Source organism: Lithobates pipiens, unplaced genomic scaffold (genome assembly GCF_037356315.1).
Source record: "Lithobates pipiens isolate NorthernLeopardFrog02 unplaced genomic scaffold, aLitPip1_a1.2 Scaffold_18, whole genome shotgun sequence".
In the NCBI taxonomy this organism is placed as follows: domain Eukaryota; kingdom Metazoa; phylum Chordata; class Amphibia; order Anura; family Ranidae; genus Lithobates; species Lithobates pipiens.
In genome coordinates, this window is record NW_027507758.1 from 123,468,047 (window position 1) to 123,488,959 (window position 20,913).

At 43.1% G+C, this 20,913-nt stretch overlaps 1 protein-coding gene across 1 annotated transcript in view; it reads left to right on the forward strand.

The window, feature by feature from the left end:
- The window catches only part of PAPOLG (poly(A) polymerase gamma), a 68,565-nt gene extending 66,114 nt beyond the window's left edge, over window positions 1-2,451 (forward strand). The window contains exon 23 of the mRNA XM_077486059.1: window positions 686-2,451. Within this exon, the coding sequence (XP_077342185.1) occupies window positions 686-784 (99 nt within the window). The 3' untranslated portion in view covers window positions 785-2,451. The remainder of the gene's footprint in view (window positions 1-685) is intronic.
- Window positions 2,452-20,913: the final 18,462 nt, after the last annotated feature.

A 20,913-nucleotide genomic window follows, 5' to 3' on the forward strand; every position in this document is an offset into this window, starting at 1 on the left:
GATCAAGTGTTAAGACTGTTACCTGGTCTTCTCTAAAACTTACTAAGTTCTACCAGTTATACAATATATTTTATCTTTGTTAAAGGTATTTCTGATGGCTTTGTAGTGGGATCCCACCGTTCGATTTTTGAGTTGTGGGTGTGTTTGACCTTGTTGCCCACTTCTCATGCTCAGTGCTTTTGAGACATCCCAGGTAGTCATGAATATTAAGTCCTTTAGTATCCTGTGATGTATGATTTTTGGTATGCATGTAAAATCCTTATCCGAGTACAGCAAAGGACAATGGGGAATCCCTTCCCTTTATCTTCTCATTGCTACAAAACTGAGGCTTGGCTGATCTGGGAGCGGTTATGCCTAGGTTAGGGCTCCTGCCTTTCTTTGGGATGGTGTCCATTCACCTAAAGGTGGCAGCCCAGGTAGTCATGAGTATGGAGTATAAAATGATTTTAGAAGTAAAAGCGTGTGTCTTTCAGTTTTTAATAAACAGATTTACAATATTTGCTTACTGGATCTACTGTAACTTGAAACTGTTTGACTTTAGTTATTCTAATAGAACAGCGATTCCCCTGCTTTTGTTACATATAGACTCCTGAAGTATACAGTTCAGTAACTTTTTAAAATGCTGTGTAATCTACCATTGTAACTTTTTTTTTTTTTCTTCTTTCTTTCTTTCCGTCATGTTTAGAGGCTACAGAGTAACGAGCTGCCTGATGCATCTTCACCTGTACCAACCAGTAGAGTGCGATTGGCTAAAAATTCTATTAGACTTACATTAAACCGGTAACTCCACTCTTCTGGATGTCTGAAGCAATAACCGAGCAGCTCACAAGGTATTTTTTTGACAAATGCCCGTGCATAGCTGCTTATACATGCTGGTTTGTATGCATCATCGAAGAATGGTAGGGATGCAAACCACCTCCTGTTTCCAGCCCAAAGCGGTGTACTGCCAACACTTTCTGCACACAATTTTAGTCTTTTTAAAGTCCCCTTTCACTTTTCTTTTTTGCAAAAAAACGTAAAAAGTAAAAAAAAAGTAATTGTAATATTTTTTTTTTTCCATTTATGATGTTGTGTTCTGTTTTTCTTTTTTCAGTCAGTGTATTCTCAAAATTGTTTAAAATATTTAAAAACAAAGAAAAATTATGTTGTATTTGTATGCAAAGCTGTTGAGAGCCTTTTGTTTTGTGTGTCTGTGTCCTTTTTTGTTCTGGAATCAGATTTGTGTTCCAACTTGTATTGATTTAATTTACCTCACTATCTGGGTTGTTAGTTTTTCCTGGGTAGTAAACTAAAGCCTTGTTTTCTGTGGGCTTGCCAACACTTCATAATCTGCTTTCAACGCAGATAAAGATTTTAATTTCTATCTGGAATACAAAGGTAAACTGTCTCCCGTGGAGACTTAAAGGGTAAGTTGCCATTAATGTTCAGAACAATATTTGGATAGATCCCCAACTTCCCTTAATTTATCAGGAAACTCTAAATATAAATTCAGATTGGGACATCCATCCCATTAACTATAGATTAATGTCTTGGCATGTTATGTCTGTGTCCATAACATACAGATGTGACCTCTAAAATGGCCAATAGTAAAACAAAAAACCTATTCCCACAGGTATAGGGTTTACGTAATTTAAATTTCAAAACCCCTTTCCTCCTAATCTTGATAGTTGCACACCAGTTTGCATTTCCTCATGGAACCGAAGCCCTCGTTTCCAGTTTCATCTGCAGGTGAAAACTGATATCGGTTCACACAAGTACCTCTCTGACCTACAGACCTAGGGGAACATCTGCTTGGCCCAGTCATTCATGATCAAATTGGGGGGGAATGTTCCTATTTTAGGCACCTTCATGACCATGGCTAAGCCTGCTCAGGGAAAGATTGATGGCCAGGATGGATTTTTCTGGCCATTCATTGTTTTATTTGAGACAGCCAGCACCTGCACAACTCCTACCTCCCTTCCCTATAGGCACAAACATGCAAGAAAAATCATTTGATGGCCTATCCAATATGGAATGACTTTAGTCATCTTTTATTTTACACAGCAAGTAGGAGAGTGGGTGTAGGTTTATTTCAGAGAAGGTATTCTGAAGCAAAAACAATTAATCTTTTTTGACTATTGCATAAAATCCTATGGCTGCTAAAGTTCAGGCTTTTTTTTTTTTGTCAGAAAAAGTATTCTTTCATAATTGCCTCAGGAACCGTTTAAAATCTTCAGAATTAAAATCGTCTTGTGCTGATAATCTTTTATTATGCTTTTCATTTATTTTTAGAGCTCTTCTCCCCCTCCCCCCCCACCCCATCACCCATATGAACTATTTTGTAAGTCTACTGTATGTCATGTCCTAATGTACTGCCAAATAAATCCTACTATAATGTAAGTCATATATTCAGTCTATTTTTTGTATATCCATCTTTCAAACATGACAATAAAAATAAACTACTCCCCCCTACTTTTGGTTGTGTTTTTATTTATTTTTTAGTGATAAATTACATATTTATATTTTATTTTACATGTTAACATTTAAAATGCCTTGTGGTAAAACCATATAATCCACGGTCATGAGCTTTCAGTAGTAACATTTGTATAGTAGACCTCTAACCTAGAAACATCAGTGGCTAGATCATATAAATCAAATGGTGGAGTCCTGTTGGGAATGGCAAGAGGCAGACCGAATACAGTCCATCTCTGTAGGAGATTTTAAAGTGATACAAAATGCACACTGTTTAATTTACCTTGTCTCTTCTTTCTGTAAATGGATGATGGCACTGCAATTATTTTAGAAAAAAAATCAAAGTACTATTTTTTTTTTTTTCTTTCCTAATTGATATCACATGACCTGGGTCTTTCACTGTCTGCAGGGAAACAGGAGGAGCCTCTAGTCCTCTGCTGCTGGTCACATGTTCAAAATAGTATTATACTCTGTATTTTTAAATTGGCATACAAATATATATTTGAAATAAAATGATTATTTTTTGCTAATAACATGGTATGGGTAGGCTTCTGCCAGTCGCAGGCGGTGTCATGCCACTCCAGCCTGTGTCTAAGAATAAGCAGGAGGGGTGAAGCCTTTTAGCAATCTACATGTAGTATCTCACCCCTATTGTGTTTAGCTGGTTAGTGGGCATGGAGGAGGGAAGAGGGAGTAGGCTGTCCCATTTATCACTCCGTATATGCCCACATGGGCTGCTCAGATGTGATGGGGAGGAAATGCCCAGCATGGAAACGCAAATTAAAGATGAGCACTGGGGACGTGAACTGAAGGCGATTAGAGAACAGCAGGACCAACCAGGTGTTTAATTTTCTGTAAAAAAAATAATTCATAGTGACCGAGTATGAACAGCATGTACAACCATTTACTGATTTGTTTTTTTATGATGTGGATTTGGTGACCCTTTAAGGCTGAGAGCACGCTCATCTGATGGCATTCTCGGCATTCCTTTTTATTATAAAAAATATATATTTAGCCAGAAGGTCTGTAGATGGATTTATCCACTATCTCACTGGAAGGTTTAGGTTCATGGGCAGTAATGCAGTGTTGCAGTAGAAAATGCAAAAGGGGTTGGGCAAGCAGCAATGCAATAACTATAAGCTTTTCAGAACATCAACTTTAGGCACCGCGTGCATGAGTCAAGTAGCAGGATAGTTCCCTCCCCTCCCTCCTCTTATGTCCAAGCTTTGCTTTTGTTGTATTTCTTAGTATTTAGAATGAAGACCGTACGTAGCATATGGACTTTGTCTATTCTCACATTATCAGCCAAGACCTAGATTTAGATCAATGTTTGGCTATCCACAGGCAGAAACAATTATCTCTATGCCGGTTAATGCTGTGCTGCAGCTGGAAGCAGAAACCTGCTAGTAGGCAAAGCAAATTCCTTAAAATTACAGCCTGACTCCAATTTTACCAGTTTCCAATGTTTTCTAATCCTATACAGATATAGAAACGGCAGCTTTCACTGCACAGCTTACCCTCTCCTCCCCACAGGGTGGCAGTGTTCCATAATCTTCACTTCCTGGATAACCTAATGTGTGGTCCAACCACTTCCTCCTTTGCACAGGCAAGCATGGCCACACTCTGTATTACTCAATTGTAAGTTGCAAACTAATATGGGTGACAAATTCAGTAAAGCTGCTGTACCACTTTTCTTGTATTCATTGCTATTGTTAATGGGCTCCATATTCATGTTGCATCTGCAACAGTTTTGCTTCTGGCTCGTTTAGGTAGTTCTAAAATGTGCCACTTTTACATTGTGACACACAACGCTTGTGTCAAATTAAAATAAAATACTAACAGTTGCTATCTTATGAAAGTGGAGCTAAACAATACCAACTATCTTGGTGTACAGAGAGACCTTGGCACAGATTTTGCAAAAGTGTCTTGTGTGCTTTCTAAGGCCTGATTCACACCGTTGCAGTTGACGCATATTTCAGGTGCATTTTGCGTTTTTCAATACACGTTTTTGATCCATTGAAGTTTATGGAACCAAAAACAAAACTAGCTGGTCCCTGGCTCTTTCCATAAAATGCAGGGATGTACCTGTGACCAAGGATCCACTGGTTTGCTAGAAGATACTGACATCAAGTAAAATGTTGATGTCCTGGGATGTGAGAGGCTTGGGGGACAGGAATAAACAAGCAGTATTGGAATCAATTGAATTATATAAACCAGAAATAGTATGTTTGCAGGAGACTCATGCCACCTATTCCCCTCCCCCCCAATTAAAAAAAAAAAAAAAAAAGCTTTATTGAGATGTAAACATGAGTGAATTCAATGTAAATTTACTAAACTATACAGCTTGTGTAATAGGTATATAAGCTTTACAGTATCCATATTGCTATATTCCCCCACACCTAGGTGCGGCTTGATTAGGTACATGTTTCACTGTCCTCCACCCCTCTATCCCGAACTCTGGAGTATTTTTGTGTACAGCCTCTGAGTATATATAATTTTCCTATATGGAAGGGCATCATTAATTTCTTCCATCTCTGGATTGTAGAGGGTAATGCCTGCAGCCATACCTTTTCCTGCTGTGAATAAGGTCTCCTATAGAAATATAGCTTGGTATTTGTCTACTTCCGTGTCAGGCAGTATACCCAACAAGCATAGCTTTGGGTCAAGGACCACTTGGTAGCCCGTATTGCCATGGAGAAAGCACACCACCTGCATCCAGTATGTTTGGGCAGCTCCATATCAGATGGTAAAATGAGCCAGGGGCCAGTGCACACAGGAGGCGCATTGTAGTTCTTGTGCATTGGAGCTTGGCTAGTTGCATTGGTGTTAGATCTGCACGGTGTATTATGTACAGTTGTGTCAGTCTGTCTGAGAGTTTAGGGGATGCTGTCTTGACTCCTTCGAAAATATCCTCCAGTGTGGGTCACCTATAGAGAAACAGACCAGGAAGGCAGCATTAATCATATCATAATTTCTAAAACTTATAAAATATACATTGTACCCATATTCGTTTAAAAGTCCATCCCAAAATCATAACTTGCATTCAATGTTACAGATCGTTCCAGAACTTTGGTCCCGTACTTGGGCAACATCCCTCCCTCCCAGCTCCACACCTCCCCAACTTGGTTAGAGCATATTGTACCCAAAAACAAACATGAGAACGGTCATCCAGCAGATTATCCTGACTAGAAGTGCATATCTTAACCAGTTAAGGTCCGCTGCCTGTAGCTATATGTCGGCACAATGCCACGGACAGGCACAACCACGTGCCTGCCTTCCAGCGGGTGGAGTCTGATCGCATCCTCTCCTGCTGGCGGTGGCAGTACGTTTGGCTTCAATCCGTGATGAGGGGATGGCCGTTGGCTTCTGGCCACCCCCTCGCGATTGTTCCTGTTGAATGAGAAGCTTCCCCTGCCTGTGTAGTGTAAACACAGGCAGGAGGAAGTGATGTCACTCTCCTCATGGCGGTCTTTTTGACTGGACGGCGAGGAGAGAAGACATCCAAGTAAGTGCACCAACACTACACTAACACATAGGCACGCTTTTCACCCCAGTCACCCCCCCTGCCCAATCCCCCCCCCCCCCTTACATGGTCACTGATTGCAGTGGTCATTTATTTACTGATCACTGCATTTAGTGTCAGTTGTGACTGTAAAAAGTGTCAGGGCAGTTAGTGTTAGGCCCCTTTAGGTCCAGGGTAGCCCCCTACCCCCCCCCATAAAGGTTTAACCCCTTGATTGCTCCCCAGGTAACCCTTTCACCCCCTTTTGCCAGTCACTAAGCGATTGTTTTCGTGTCACTGGTGCCGCTAGGTAGCTAGTTTCGTTTATTTTTTTAGGTTCACCGCCAGGTTTTAACCCCCTGATTGCCCCCTAGAGTTAACCCTTTCACCTTTGATCTCCGTATAAGAGTCACTGGTGACGCTGGTTAGTTATGTTCCCTGTCAGGTTTTTATATAGCGTCAGGTACCCTCATATACTACCTAATAAAGGTTTTAACCCCCTGATTGCCCCTAGTTAACCCCCTTTTCACCAGTGATCACAGTATAAGTGTTATGGGTGACGCTGGTTAGTTAGTTTGCTTTCTATAGCATCAGGGCACCTGCCATTTATTACCCAATAAAGGTTTAACCCCCTTATCGCCCGGCGGGTGATATCAATTAGGTTTTAGGGTCTGCGTCGCCCCAGGTTAGTACCAGTACCGCTAACACCAACGCGCAAAGCATACACCTCCCTTAGTGGCATAGTATCTGATCTGATCAGATCTATACTAGCGTCCCCAGCAGTTTCAGGTTCCAAAAAACGCATTGTTAGTGGGATCAGCCCAGATACCTGCTAGCACCTGCGTTTTGCCCCTCCGCCCAGCCCACCCAAGTGCAGTATCGATCGATCACTGTCACTTACAAAACACAACACACATAACTGCAGCGTTCGCAGAGTCAGGCCTGATCCTTCCTATCGCTAACAGTTTTTTTTTTTTTTTGGTAGCGTTTTATACAGTCGCTGGCAGCCTAGGTGCTTTTTCACCTGTGAATCTCGCTAGTGTACTACTAAATTTAGAGCCCAAAATGGCAAATCGAAGGTACACTAATGAAGAGGCCTACACGTTTCTGAGCATGACAGATAGTGAAGCGGATTCAGGCTCAGAATACGATCCTGTAGAGGACAGCGGCTCCATGACAGATAGCTCTGACGACAAAAGGTGAGGTCCCTGCTAAGGTCAAGCATACCAGACCCCGATCTTCTGATGATGTTGTGCAAGAACCGCAGATCCCTCGCATGGAGCAGAGAGCCAGTACTAGCGCCGCTCATCCTTCTGGCAAGCACCAGCAGCCTAGTACACCCTGGATGTACATCCAGCACTGCAGTAACACGTGGTGACGTGGCGAGTCCCATAAGTGCAGTTCAAGCTGGCGAGGTGGCAAGCACAAGTAGTGTCCCACTGCCACCAAGAAGAAGACAAAGGCAGGCCCGTCGTTCCCATAGTGCCCTTCCTGCAGAATTCGCCAATCCTGATTGGATGCCCACCTCTTCTGCAGAACCCGTACTTCCCCCATTCACTGACTAACCCGGTATTCGGGTGGAAACATTGATTTTATGCCACTTGATTTTTATTCGCTGTTTTTCACGGAAGATCTCTATAGATCTATTGTGAACCAAACTAATTTATATGCTGGCTAATCGCCGCTAATCCCCAGTTGCCATCCCTTGCCAGAGATTGGAAACCAATTACCGTTTCCGAATCTAAGACCTGTCTGGGCCTTTCCCTCAACATGGCCATACATAAATTCATGATGTTGCGGATGTATTGGTCCATGCATCCAATTGACCATATGCCTGTTTTCTCTACCTCCATGTCCAGGAAACGATACGAGACCCTGAATATGATCGGCTCTTCAAAATTCGGCCCCTCATAAACCACTTCATCCAACGTTTTGCAGCCTTGTTTATTCCCCATCAAGTTGTCTGCGTTAATGAGTCACTGATTCAATTTTGTGGCCGCTTGTCATTCAAACAGTACATTCCCAACAAGTGTGCCAGATACGGGGTCAAGCTCTATAAGTTCTGTGACAGGTCAACAGGCTATACATGGAGCTTTACGGTTTATGAGGGAAAAGATAGTTGTGTAGAGCCAGAGAACTGCCCAGATTACATAGGGAGAGCTGGCAAGATAGTGTGGAACTTGGTGTCACCCTGATTCGGAAAGGGGTACCACTTGTACGTGGACAATTATTACACAAGCGTACCACTGTTTAGTCATTTGTTTGATCAGCAGATTGGAGCATGTGGCACCGTGCGACCTAATTGGCGGGGCTTTCCCTAGGGGCTTGTAGATTCTCATCTTAGACTGGGGGAGAGAGCCTGCTTGCAGTGTAATAACTTGCTTGCTATGAAGTTGAGGGATAATAAGAATGTTTTCGTTCTTACCTCCCTTCATGCAGACACGACAGTCCAAATGACTACGACGACTGGTGTTGTGGAGAAACCCCTCTGTGTCCACGAATATAACCAAAATATGGGAGGGGTGGACCTCAATGACCAATTGTTGGTGCCGTATCTAGTTGCCCATAAGGCCAGACGCTTGTACAAAGTCTGTTGTCTGTTTACTTATTTCAATTGGCTTTGCTGAACGCTCATATGCTATACAGAGCTTCAGGTGGGACTTTATCCTTTCTTTTATTCCAGAAAGATATTGTTACAGACCTTCTGTATCCAGGCGGCTCTGCACCTCACCATTCCCAACCAAATGCAGTAAGCTGGCTGCAGGAGAAGCATTTTCCATATGTCATCCCAAGTACCCCTACCCAACGAACCCCCAAAGAAGATGTGTCTGTACCAAGCGCGGATATAGGCATGACACCCGTTATTATTGTCCACGCTGTCCTGGCAATCCTGGTCTTTGCATTGGTGAATGTTTTGAACGCTACCACACACTAGTGAAGTTTTAGCATAGGGTACAGCATTTCACAGGCTAGGACACACTTACACAGGGTCTCCAAAGATGCCATCCCATTTTGAGAGACCCGAACCGCTACAGTTGTTACAGTTACAAAAAAAAGTGTAAAAAAAAAACCATAAAATATGAAAACCAAAAATAATTGTAGTTTTATTGTTCTCTCTATATTTTCTCTCTATTGTTGCTCTTTATTACTGTATTCTGCAATATTTTATGGTTTATCATGCTTGCTTTTCAAGTTCGTCATTTTTATTTATACTTTACCGTTTACTGTGTGTTATTGTTAACCATTTTTGGTTTTCAGGTGCGCCATTCAGCTGCAGCGTGGATTTATTTATCTTGACAGCAACAGCGTTTGCTCCCACGATACATAAAGCCGTGACTCCAACACTGTAGGAGGTGATTTCACCACCACAGTTAAAAAAATAAAAAATAAAAAGAGCATATGTGCCGAAGCATAGGTGCAGCAGGAGCGGAGGAGTGATTTTTCTCCTAATGCCGTGTACATACGGTCGAAATTCCAACGGAGGGCTTGCCCATGGAAAAGTTCGACCATGTGTACGCGACATAACTTTTTTGTGGGATGATGCCCCCATGGTTCGGAATATATAAATGCTGCATGTATGCCCATCATTAGAAGTGGGTGGATGAAGGGAGGTATTCTAATGGTGGGCATACCCACCGATCAATCTCTTTTTTTTCATTCAGCCAACGGGCTGCATTAAAAAAAAAAGATTACAATATATGTCCAACAAGGACCAGCAACGTACTGGTATGTTGCTGGAGTTTGGTTATACCAGAATGATGCCTGTGGGTTTAGGTATCATCTTGGTATCATTCTTTTAAGCCAGTGATCGGCTTTCGTGTAAAAGCAATCCTAGCGGCTAATTAACCTCTAGACTGCTTTTACAAGCAGTGGGAGGAAATGTCCCCCCTCCCGGATATAAACAGCACAATTGGGAAAGCATTTTATCACACAGAACGGTGGACAGAGGAAAGATCTAGGGTCTAATAGACCCAATTTTTTTCAAAAAAAGATTACCCGTCACTACCTATTGCTATCATAGGGGATATTTACATTCCCCAAGATAACAATAGAAATGATAAAAAATAAATTAAAAAAATGGAAGGAACAGTTTAAAAATTAAAAAAAGCAAAAAAAAAAAAAAAAGCACCCCTGTCCCCCCTGCTCTTGCACAAAAGCGAACGCAAGCGTCGGTCTGGCATCATATGTAAACAGCAATTGCACCATGCATGTGAGGTATCACCGCGAAGGTCAGATCGAGGGCAGTAAGTTTAGCAGTAGACCTCCTCTGTAAGTCTAATGTGGTAACCTGTAAAGGCTTTTAAAAATGTATGCAGTTTGTCGCCACTGCGCGTTTGTACGCAATTTTAAAGCATGTCATGCTTGGTATCCATGTACTCGGCCTAAGATCATCTTTTTTATTTCATCAAAAATGTGGGCAACATAGTGTTTTAGTGCATTAAAATTTTAAAAAGTGTATTTAAAAAAAAAAAAATGCATTTGAAAAATCGCTGCGCAGATACTGTGTGGGGAAAATTTTTTAATTCCCACCATTTTAATCTGTAGGGCCTTTGCTTTAAAAAATATATATAATGTTTGGGGGTTCAACATAATTTTCTTGCAAAAAAAATTAAATGTTTTCATGTAAACAAAAAGTGTCAGAAAGGGCTTTGTCTTCAAGTGGTTAGAAGAGTGGGTAATGTGTGACATAAGCTTCTAAATGTTGTACATAAAATGCCAGGACAGTTCAAACCCCCCCCCCCCCCCCCCCAAATGACCCTTTTTAACAGTTTTGTGCTATTTTGCCATTTTATGGCCTTTGAAACTGTGATAGGTAGTGAGGTGTGAAATCAAAAATATATGCCCTTAGAAATCTTGAAGGCGGTGATTGGTTTTCAGGGTCCCGTATGTGGCTAGGCTCCCAAAAAGTCCCACACATGTGGTATCCCCGTACTCAAGAGAAGCAGCAGAATGTATTTTGGGGTATAAATTCACATATGCCCATGGCATGTGTGAGCAATATATCATTTAGTGACAACTTTGTGCAAAAAAAAAAAAAAAAAAAGTTTGTAATATTCCCAGAATTTATGGCAAAATATAAAATATTCCATGGACTTAACATGCCTCTCAGGAAATAGCTTGGGGTGTCCACATTCCAAAATGGGGTCATGGGGGGGGGGGTTTGTACAATTTTGGCATTTTATGGCCTTCGAAACTGTGATAGGTTGTGAGCAGTGAAATCAAAAATTTGCACCCTTAGAAATCCTGAAGGTGGTGATTGCTTTTTGGGGTGCCAAAAAATATATGCCCTTAGAAAGTCCCACACATGTGGTATCCCCGTACTCAAGAGAAGCAGCAGAATGTATTTTGGGGTGTAAATTCACATATGCCCATGGCATGTGTGAGCAATATATCATTTAGTGACAACTTTGTGCAAAAAAAAAAAAAAAAAGTTTGTAATATTCCCAGAATCAAGTGGTTAGAAGAGTGGGTAATGTGTGACATAAGCTTCTAAATGTTGTACATAAAATGCCAGGACAGTTCAAACCCCCCCCCCCCCCCCCCCAAATGACCCTTTTTAACAGTTTTGTGCTATTTTGCCATTTTATGGCCTTTGAAACTGTGATAGGTAGTGAGGTGTGAAATCAAAAATATATGCCCTTAGAAATCTTGAAGGCGGTGATTGGTTTTCAGGGTCCCGTATGTGGCTAGGCTCCCAAAAAGTCCCACACATGTGGTATCCCCGTACTCAAGAGAAGCAGCAGAATGTATTTTGGGGTGTAAATTCACATATGCCCATGGCATGTGTGAGCAATATATCATTTAGTGACAACTTTGTGCAAAAAAAAAAAAAAAAAGTTTGTAATATTCCCAGAATTTATGGCAAAATATAAAATATTCCATGGACTTAACAGGCCTCTCAGGAAATAGCTTGGGGTGTCCACATTCCAAAATGGGGTCATGGGGGGGGGGGGGGGGTTTGTACAATTTTGGCATTTTATGGCCTTCGAAACTGTGATAGGTTGTGAGCAGTGAAATCAAAAATTTGCACCCTTAGAAATCCTGAAGGTGGTGATTGCTTTTTGGGGTGCCGTACGCGACTAGGCTTCCAAAAGGTCCCACACATGTGATATCTCCGTACTCAGGAGAAGCAGCAAAATGTATTTTGGGGTGCAATTCCACATATAACCATGGCATGTGTGAGCAATATATCATTTAGTGACAACTTTTTGTAAACCTTTTTTTTTTTTTTTGTCATTATTCAATCACTTGGGACAAAAAAAAAATATTCAATGGGCTCAACATGCCTCTCAGCAATTTCCTTGGGGGTGTCTACTTTCCAAAATGGGGTCATGGGGGGGGGTGGGATTTGTATTACCCTGCCATTTTAGCACCTCAAGAAATGAGATAGGCAGTCATAAATTAAAAGCTGTGTAAATTCCAGAAAATGTACTCTAGTTTGTAGACGCTACAACTTTTGCGCAAACCAATAAATATACGCTTATTGACATTTTTTTTTACTAAAGACGTGGCTGAATACATTTTGGCCTAAATGTATGACTAAAATTGAGTTTATTAGATTTCTCTTATAACAAAAGTAGAAAATATCCTTTTTTTTCAAAATTTTCAGTCTTTTTCCGTTTATATCACAAAAAATAAAAATCGCAGAGGCAATCAAATACCATCAAAATAAAGCTCTATTTGTGGGAAGAAAAGGACGCAAATTTCGTTTGGGTACAACATTGCAGGACCGCGCAATTACCAGTTAAAGCAGTGCAGTGTTAAATTGTAAAAAGACCTCTGGTTCTTAGGCTGACAACGGCTTGTGGTTAAAACAGGTATTTGGTATAGAGCAATAATAAGCTTAGTTTCTGGGGGGGGGGGGCGGTGATTCTTCGCTGCACAGTGCGTGGTAAATTAGTGGGGGGAGAACAATGCTATTTGGGAGTCTGTTGCTCTCTTGCTTCCAAAATGAAAGATGCAGTATGACAAGCCTGGCAGTAGGTTTAGTGTTTGTATCAGCATGGGGCAAGAAACCATAAAGGGAAGAACCGAAAGATGCTCCACCAGTCCAAGAATGAAGGCACACATAGTTTATATGAGTATCACAGGCTATGTGGTATAGGATTCTCTGGCTCCATATCCAAACGAGGAGAGATAAAACGCAGTGCATCAAGGGGGTGGGGATACCAGCTTTCAGGGGGGTGCAGCAATTGTACTTACTGGGATGTTCATTCTGTGTATCAGCTAGGTTTTTCCTCTCCCGTCGATCTATCCTGGCCGCAGCCATGACTGGATCCTCAAAGAATTGTACCCGGCTGTCCTCCTCCACTCTGAGACTGGAAATAACATGGCATACTTGAGGTGTAATATTTGGAGGTGGTGTTTGACATCCTGGAACTGTGATCTCTTCCTTTGCACTTCATTAGTGAAATCAGGAAAGACCGCCACGTGGCTGTTGCCCACTTGTATATTACCTTTTTCTCTGGTGAGCCTTATGATTTTGTCCCAGTCTCTGAAATTCAAGAATTTAGCAATAAAAGTTCGGGGGGACGCTCCTGCTGGCGGAGGTTTTACCGGTATTCGGTGTGCCTGCTCTACCGCAAACATGACTGAGAAGCCCTCCCTGCCATAGTTTGTTATAAGGAGGTTCTCTAGGTACTCGGCCGTGTCTTTACCTTCCATACGTTCTGGCAATCCTATGAACCGGAGATTGCATCTGCATATTCTATTCTCCATGTCATCTTGGTGTGAGTGGAGCTGTTGAATCTGTCTTTTCATGTCTTCGGTGGCATGCTGTGCCAATGTGGGTTTGTATCTCGGTAACCCTATTTTTAAGTTTGGAAAGGTCCTGCCGCAGGAGTGATATATCAATCTTCACTTCATCAATTTTGGCTGTAAGGGTGCCTTGAAGCGTGGCTATTGCGTCCAGCACTTTAGCAGTGTCTGCTGTATGGCGCTCCTCATCTGGACATGTGTCGACACCATCTTTGGCCTGCACGTCTTTGTCTTGGCGGCGATATTTAGCTAATATCCACCATTTTCGTCACCTTTTTCGGCGGCAACATGTCCTTTGCTCCCCGTATCTGTAGAAGGCTTTGTATGTAGGTAGATATCCGGATTTGTGGTCAGGATGTTAGGCAGGAGAAACGGCAAGAGGGGCACCCGCTATCCACGTCCTACTCCATTGCTCTCCAGGCCACACCCCTGCCATTCCACCTATTCTACATATTCACGAGGAGTAAGTGTTCTGATCTCTAGTTCTCTCCAATTTGCATGTATACAGAGCATTTAAGACCCTGATGGTTGTTATTTAATGCTTCTGTGTACTTTGGAGGGAATTTTTTTTTTTACTGGTAAATATTTACATACCTCCTACTTATAAAGATGATGTATTGAAAATAGTGTTTAAAAAAATCGCACAATGGTCGGCTACCCCAATGCTTCTTATAGGAGATTTTAATAACGTATTTGTAAGGCCTGGGCAGACTTAGAAAGAACTCTTGACTCAAAATTGGCTGGACGTCTGTGTGCTAGGTGGATGCTGGGACAGTGACGACATAAGGGGCGGGGTCACCATGTGACATCACCCTGTGACCCCGTCCCTTATGCCTATATAAGTCACCGCACAACGCGTCCCTGGCATTGTGGAAGGAGAGAGCGTCGTGTCAACATCAGAAGGAGAGGAAGAAGGTGGCGACAGCAACAAGACCAGGCCAACGCTACCAAAAGAGCTGTAAGAAGATAGCGGAGGCGAAAGAAGCGAAGAGCGGGACAAGACCCCCGAAGTTGGGAGAAGACCCCCGAAGTTGGAAGAAGACCCCCGGATAGCGCCCCCTTCCCCAAAGCACTCACCCCCCCCATGTTGAGGGCACGTGGCCTGGTACGGATCGGCGGAGCGCTCGCTCGTCCCCACCCCCTTTCCTGACCGGTCGGGCTGCGTGCTCGGATAAGGGTCTGGTATGGACGTTTTTTAGGCGTAGGGGTTCCCCTTTAAATCCATACCAGGCGACGGGGCTTGTGAGGTGTCAATCTCTCCGAAGGAGGTGGCGACATTGACTTCCTTCGCTAGTCCCGTCTACATGGAGTCATGTGCAAAATGAACGGACTTTACTCTGTATGTGGGCAAGTCCGTTCATTTCTAAAGTCCGGCGGACCTCCACCAAAAGTCCGTCAGATTGTCCGCCGGAAAAGTCCGGTCATGTGTGGGCAAGTCCGCTCGTTCAGAAATTCCGGCGGACCTCCGCTGCAAAGTCTGGCGGATTGTCCGCCGGACTTTGTCTTATCGTGTGTACGCGGCATTACTGAACTTTGGCTATGTTTTGACTACGTTTGTTCTTTTTACTTTTATTATTAACCACTTGCTTACTGGGCACTTAAACCCCCCTCCTGCCCAAACCAATTTTCAGCTTTCATCGCTGATGCGCTTTGAATGACAATTGCGTGGTCATACAATACTGTACCCAAATTCAATTTTTTTCCCACAAATAGAGCTTTCTTTTGGTGGTATTTAATTCCAGATGGTAGTTTTATTTTTGCTAAACAAACAAAAAAAGATGCAAAATAAAAAAAATAAAAAAATCTGGTTTCATAGTTTGTTATAAAATTTTGCAAACGGGTCATTTTTCTCCTTCATTGAAATGCGCTGATGAGGCGGCACTGGTGGGCACTGATAGGCTGCACTGGTGGGCACTGATAGGCACAGTTAAGGTGGCACTAATAGGCACAGATAAGGTGGCACCGATAGGCACAGATAAGGCAGTACTGATGGGCGCAGATAAAATGGCATGGATGGGTGTCACTAAGGGGCACTGATAGGTACCACTGATTGATGGGCACTGATAGATGGCACTGATAGGTGGCTCTGATAGGTGGCACTGATGGGTGGCACTGATGGGCACTGGTAGATGACACTGATGGGCACGGATATGTGGCACTGGGGTGCAGCACTGTTGTTGAGGCAGATTGTGGGCACTGATGGGTGGCACTGCTGGGGGGTACTTTTTTATTATTTAGGTGGCACTGGCAGGGGGCAGGTGGGCACTGATAAGCTGGCCGTGATCAGGACTGATGTCCCGATCACGGCCGCCGGTGATCGGCTTTTTGTTTCTCTTTGCGCTGTCAGCGCGAGGAGGAAAAATAGCTGATTACTGGCTCTGTTGTGTCACATGATCAGCTGTCAGCTGATCACGTGGTAAGGAGTCGGGATCGACCCCTTGCTCCGATCCGTGATCAGGCGAGTCTCACAGACTCGCCGATCACAGAGCGCGGCGCGTGCCCCTCAGGGGGCGCGCAGGCTGCTCGTGCATGGGACGACGTCAATAGACGTCGTCCCGGCAAAGCAGGTCCGCGCTGTAGCTGTCATTCGGCTATAGCGTGGTCTCTAGTGGTTAAACAAGTGTGATTTATACCACTCTACGAGTGGATGTGACTTTGATACATTGGGTGACTTTTTTGTATTGTAATTTCTGATATGGGTTTATTTGATATCTATTATTGTCCCTTGGGTCTCGACTGTAAGATTTGATCCTATTTCTCTACTTGCCTCTGACGTTAATATTTTAGCTAGGGTACTCACAAATAGACTATGTACATTAATTCTTTGATTCATAAGGACCAAACGGGATTCATCCCCACTAGAGAAGCTTCAATAAATATCCGCAGACTTTTTTTGAACATGCAACTACCCAAGGATAATGGCAGGACTAGTGCCATATTGTGTCTGGATGCCCAGACGGCTTTTGATATGGTAGTTGATTTTATTTTTTTATATTTACGGTCTGTATTGTTTCTGGGATTCTTTTGAATTCTTTGATTTATAAGGACAAACAGGATTCATCCCCACTAGAGAAGCTTCAATAAATATCCGCAGAGGTTTTTTAAACATGCAACTACCCAGGGATAATGGCGGGACTAGTGCCATATTGTGTCTGGATGCCCAGAAGGCTTTTGATATTGGTAGTTGATTTTATTTTTTAATATTTACAGTCTGTATTATCGCCTCTGGGATTCTTAGCCTGGCTGTGATTGTTGTACAAGGATCCTAAGGCAAGGTTGAGAATCAATAATACAATGTCCCCATTCTTTCCATTCTCTAGAGCAGGGGTCTCCAAACTTTTAAATAAAGGGCCAGTTTACTGTTCTTCGTTTTTCAGGGGGGCCGGACTTTGGCCAGTGTGAATAGAAATAGTCCCGGCATCAGTGGAAATAAAAACTGTTCCCCTATTGGTTTTAACAGGAGGAATAGCGCTCAATTGATGGTGTCAGTGGGAGGAATGATGCCCCCAATATTGGTCTTAGTAGGAGAAACAGTGCCCTATCAATGATGTCAGTGGGAGGAATGATGCCCCATCATTGGTCATAGTAGGAGGAACAGTGCCCTGTGAATGGTGTCAGTGGGAAGAATAGTGCCCCATAATTGGTCCTAGTAGGGGAAGCAGTGCCTCATAGACGGTGTCAGTGGGAGGAATAGTGCCGAATTATTGGTGTCAGTGGGAGGAATAGTGCCCCATCATTGGTCTTCATAGGAGGAACAGTGCCCCATAGATGGTGTCAGTGGGAGGAATTATGCCCCAACATTGGTCTTAGTAGGAGGAATGATGTCCCATCATTGGTCATAGTAGGAGGAACAGTGCCCCGTGAATGGTGTCAGTGGGAGGAATAGTGCCCCATAATTGGTCCTAGTAGGGGAAGCAGTGCCCCATAGACGGTGTCAGTGGGAGGAATAGTGCCCAATTATTGGTGTCAGTAGGAGGAATAGTGCCCCATCATTGGTCTTCATAGGAGGAATAGTGCCCCATTGATGGTATCAGTGGGAGGAATGGTGCCTCATCATTGTTGTCAGTTGGAGGAATAGTGTCCTGAGGGCTGGATAGAAGCAAACAAAGGGCCACATCTGGCCCCTGGGCCGCCGTTTGGAGACCACTGATCTAGAGGAACCAGACAGGGCTGTCCTCTGTCCCCTATGCTGTTTGCATTGGCTATAGAGCCTTTGGCTATCGCCATCAGAGTGGCAAAAGGGATAGCAGGGTTTTGTCGCTCAGGCAGGGAGGACAAAATTGCCCTTTACGCAGATGATGCTTTGATATTTTTGGGAGATACCTCAGGTTCTCTGGTAGAACTAATGACACTCATCTCTGTGTTTGGGCCATTCTCGGGCCTCCAAATTAATTAATACAAATACAAATAAAACATAGGGTTAAATACCTGGGGGTTGAGGTTACTAGAAATTTGAAGGATTATATTGATTTGAATCTTAAACCATTAATGCTCAAATTTAGGGATAAATGTTGGAATTGGTATGAACTTCCACTGACAGTGGTAGGCAGAGCAAACCTTATTAAGATGATCTGGACCCTGTAGCTACTCTATAGCCTTCATAATTCCCCAGTTTGGCAGAAAAAACAATCTCGTATAAAATGAACCTCGCTAATGCTAGCTAAAGATGCAGGAGGGCTCGCTATTCCACATATAAAAAGTTATTTTTTAGCCTCGAAATTACAGCAATTCTTGGGTTGGATGTAAATATCGGAGTCTGACCCTATACAGGGCATGTTGCTGCCATTACGCAGGGATTATTCACTTGGCAGGGAATTTTCGAAGGGTAAAAGGGTTTATGATGGGCAAATTATTTGATAGTGTACATGGCTTGAAATTAAAACTATCACCAATATGAAAGGGTATACATCCGTTAGCCCAATATGGGGAAATACATATTATGAGGAATTGGGAAAACTGGAAGGATTCAATTTATGGCAAAAACGGGGTAAGGTACCTGAGGCAACTATTTCAGGAGGATACTTACTTAAAATAATGAAAGAATATGAAATCCCGAAGAATACGTTTTTTCAGTACATTTTTTTAAGTTTTTTTTTTTCAAAACATTATTTTAAAATTAAATAAGTCAACAATCATCTTGTTATTAGATTCTAAGGTACATAGAAAAGGACTTATATCACGACTATATGGAGTACTGTGTAATAAATTTCAAGAACTAGTAGTTATACCATCAAGGGCTTAATGGTACCTGATCTGGGTCCAATATCAGATGATCAATAGTAATTATTTAAATGGAAACTAAGGGACTCCCCTCTCTGTGCTCGATGCAAGGGCGAACCAACGAACCTCATTCATATGTTATGGAAATTTCCTAAACTTAAACGGCACTGGCGGGGGGTAATTGAGACTATTAACAGCTTGTTAGGAATGGAGTTGCCACTAAATCCAGGTTTGTGCCTGTTAAATATGATGTAACAAGTCGGGATCTCGAATGGTGATTATATTACAATATTGGGAAGCCTGTTTCAGGCGCGTAAATTAATAGCTCAAAAATGGATATCAATATACGCCCCAACAGTGGAAGAGTGGAGAACACAAATTAGCGAAAGTCTGCTAAAAGAGAAATATGTGTTTTTGCATCGAGACTGCTCAGGGAAGTTCGAGATTATATGGAGAAGGTGGTTGGCTGATTTTGGATCGGATATGGAAGGAAGATTATAGCTAGCGAGGGCTTAGAGGGGAGAGAGACAGGTTTTATTTTTATTAGGTGTGGCAGGGGGGTTTAGACACCGGCAGGGATGGTGGGGGGGGGGGGTGGGGGTTGACACAGGCAGGGTTTGTGGGGGGGTTTAGATGCAGGCAGGGGTGTTGGGGGGGTTGAGATACAGGCAGGGATGATGGGGGGTTTAGACGCAGGCAGGGGTGGTGGGGAGATTTAGACACAGGCAGGGATGGTGGGGGAGTTAGACACAGACTGGGGTGGTGGGGAGTAGACACAGGCAGAGGTGGTGGAGATGGGATCAATGGCGCTGGCACTTACTTACTCTCAGTGTCAGCTGTGTCTTCAGCGATGCCTCTTCTCCATGCACAACAGCTCCTGCCCCTTCAGGCTGTTGGCAGTCAGCTGACTTTCTCATGTCCCGACATGGCATCCGTCAGCAGCAATGAGGGGAACCGTGGAGATGGTGGGCAGGCTTTCTGTCTGCTGTGCGGGTATGGCAGTGAGTGCTCTGCCATTACCTCTAACAGCAGCGGCACCAGGCCACCCTCACAGTGAAATAAGTAGCAGGGCGGACGGAGTGGAGCGAGCAGGTGGGAGTTCTGCCACCATCTTCTTTGGCATCAATGTGCCACCCCTCTGAAACTGCCGCCCGAATCCAATGGACTCACTGGGACCCATTGTAGGGTCGGCCCTGGGCTTACCATTGAAGTCCATGGTCCTCAAGTTGCATGAAAGTCCGACCAAAGTAGTGCATAAACTACTTTGAAGTTACTGCAACTTTAAGTCGTGCATATATGAATGGGTATCATTGGACAACATGAGGAATGACTTGTCATGCAACTTTGATGTCCAAAGTTGCATGACAAGTTGCACAAGTGTGAATGGAGCCTAAAAATGATTTCACACCCTGTGCACTACTCATTTATGAAGCATACTGACAAGGCTTCAATACCAAGGGTAGTGACAATTTACTTACATTGTGCACATTGTGATTAAGGGATTTCAATGGAAAACCACAGTGGCTAGTTCTTTGTCTCTGTACTCCCTATGGACTGTCAAATCTGTGTGATTGTCATCATTATAAATCAAATAAAACGTTATACTTCAAAAAGAAAGGCTATGGGTTTCGTGTTTTATTTTACTTTTGTTAATGCCATATTAAACCCAAAACCAAAAATTTAATATATTGCAGCTTACCAATCATTAGATGTGGTGGCTGTATTTTATTTTTATTTTTTTAGACTTTTTTTTCCCCCCCTCTGTTTTCACCTGATGATCTGGCCAGTAACACCTCCTGTATTAGAGTGCCTCCACTCTAGATGAAGGAGCAACAGAGAAACCTTTGGATAGCAGCATTGTCTGTCTGGGAGAAGGGTAGTGTTAAGCCTGTGCCTGGTACACCCCAGCAGGTTGAACGAAAAAAACAAAAAGACGGAAGAGCTCGGGAGGAGATCTTGTACTAACAGTCTGATGTTAGTAC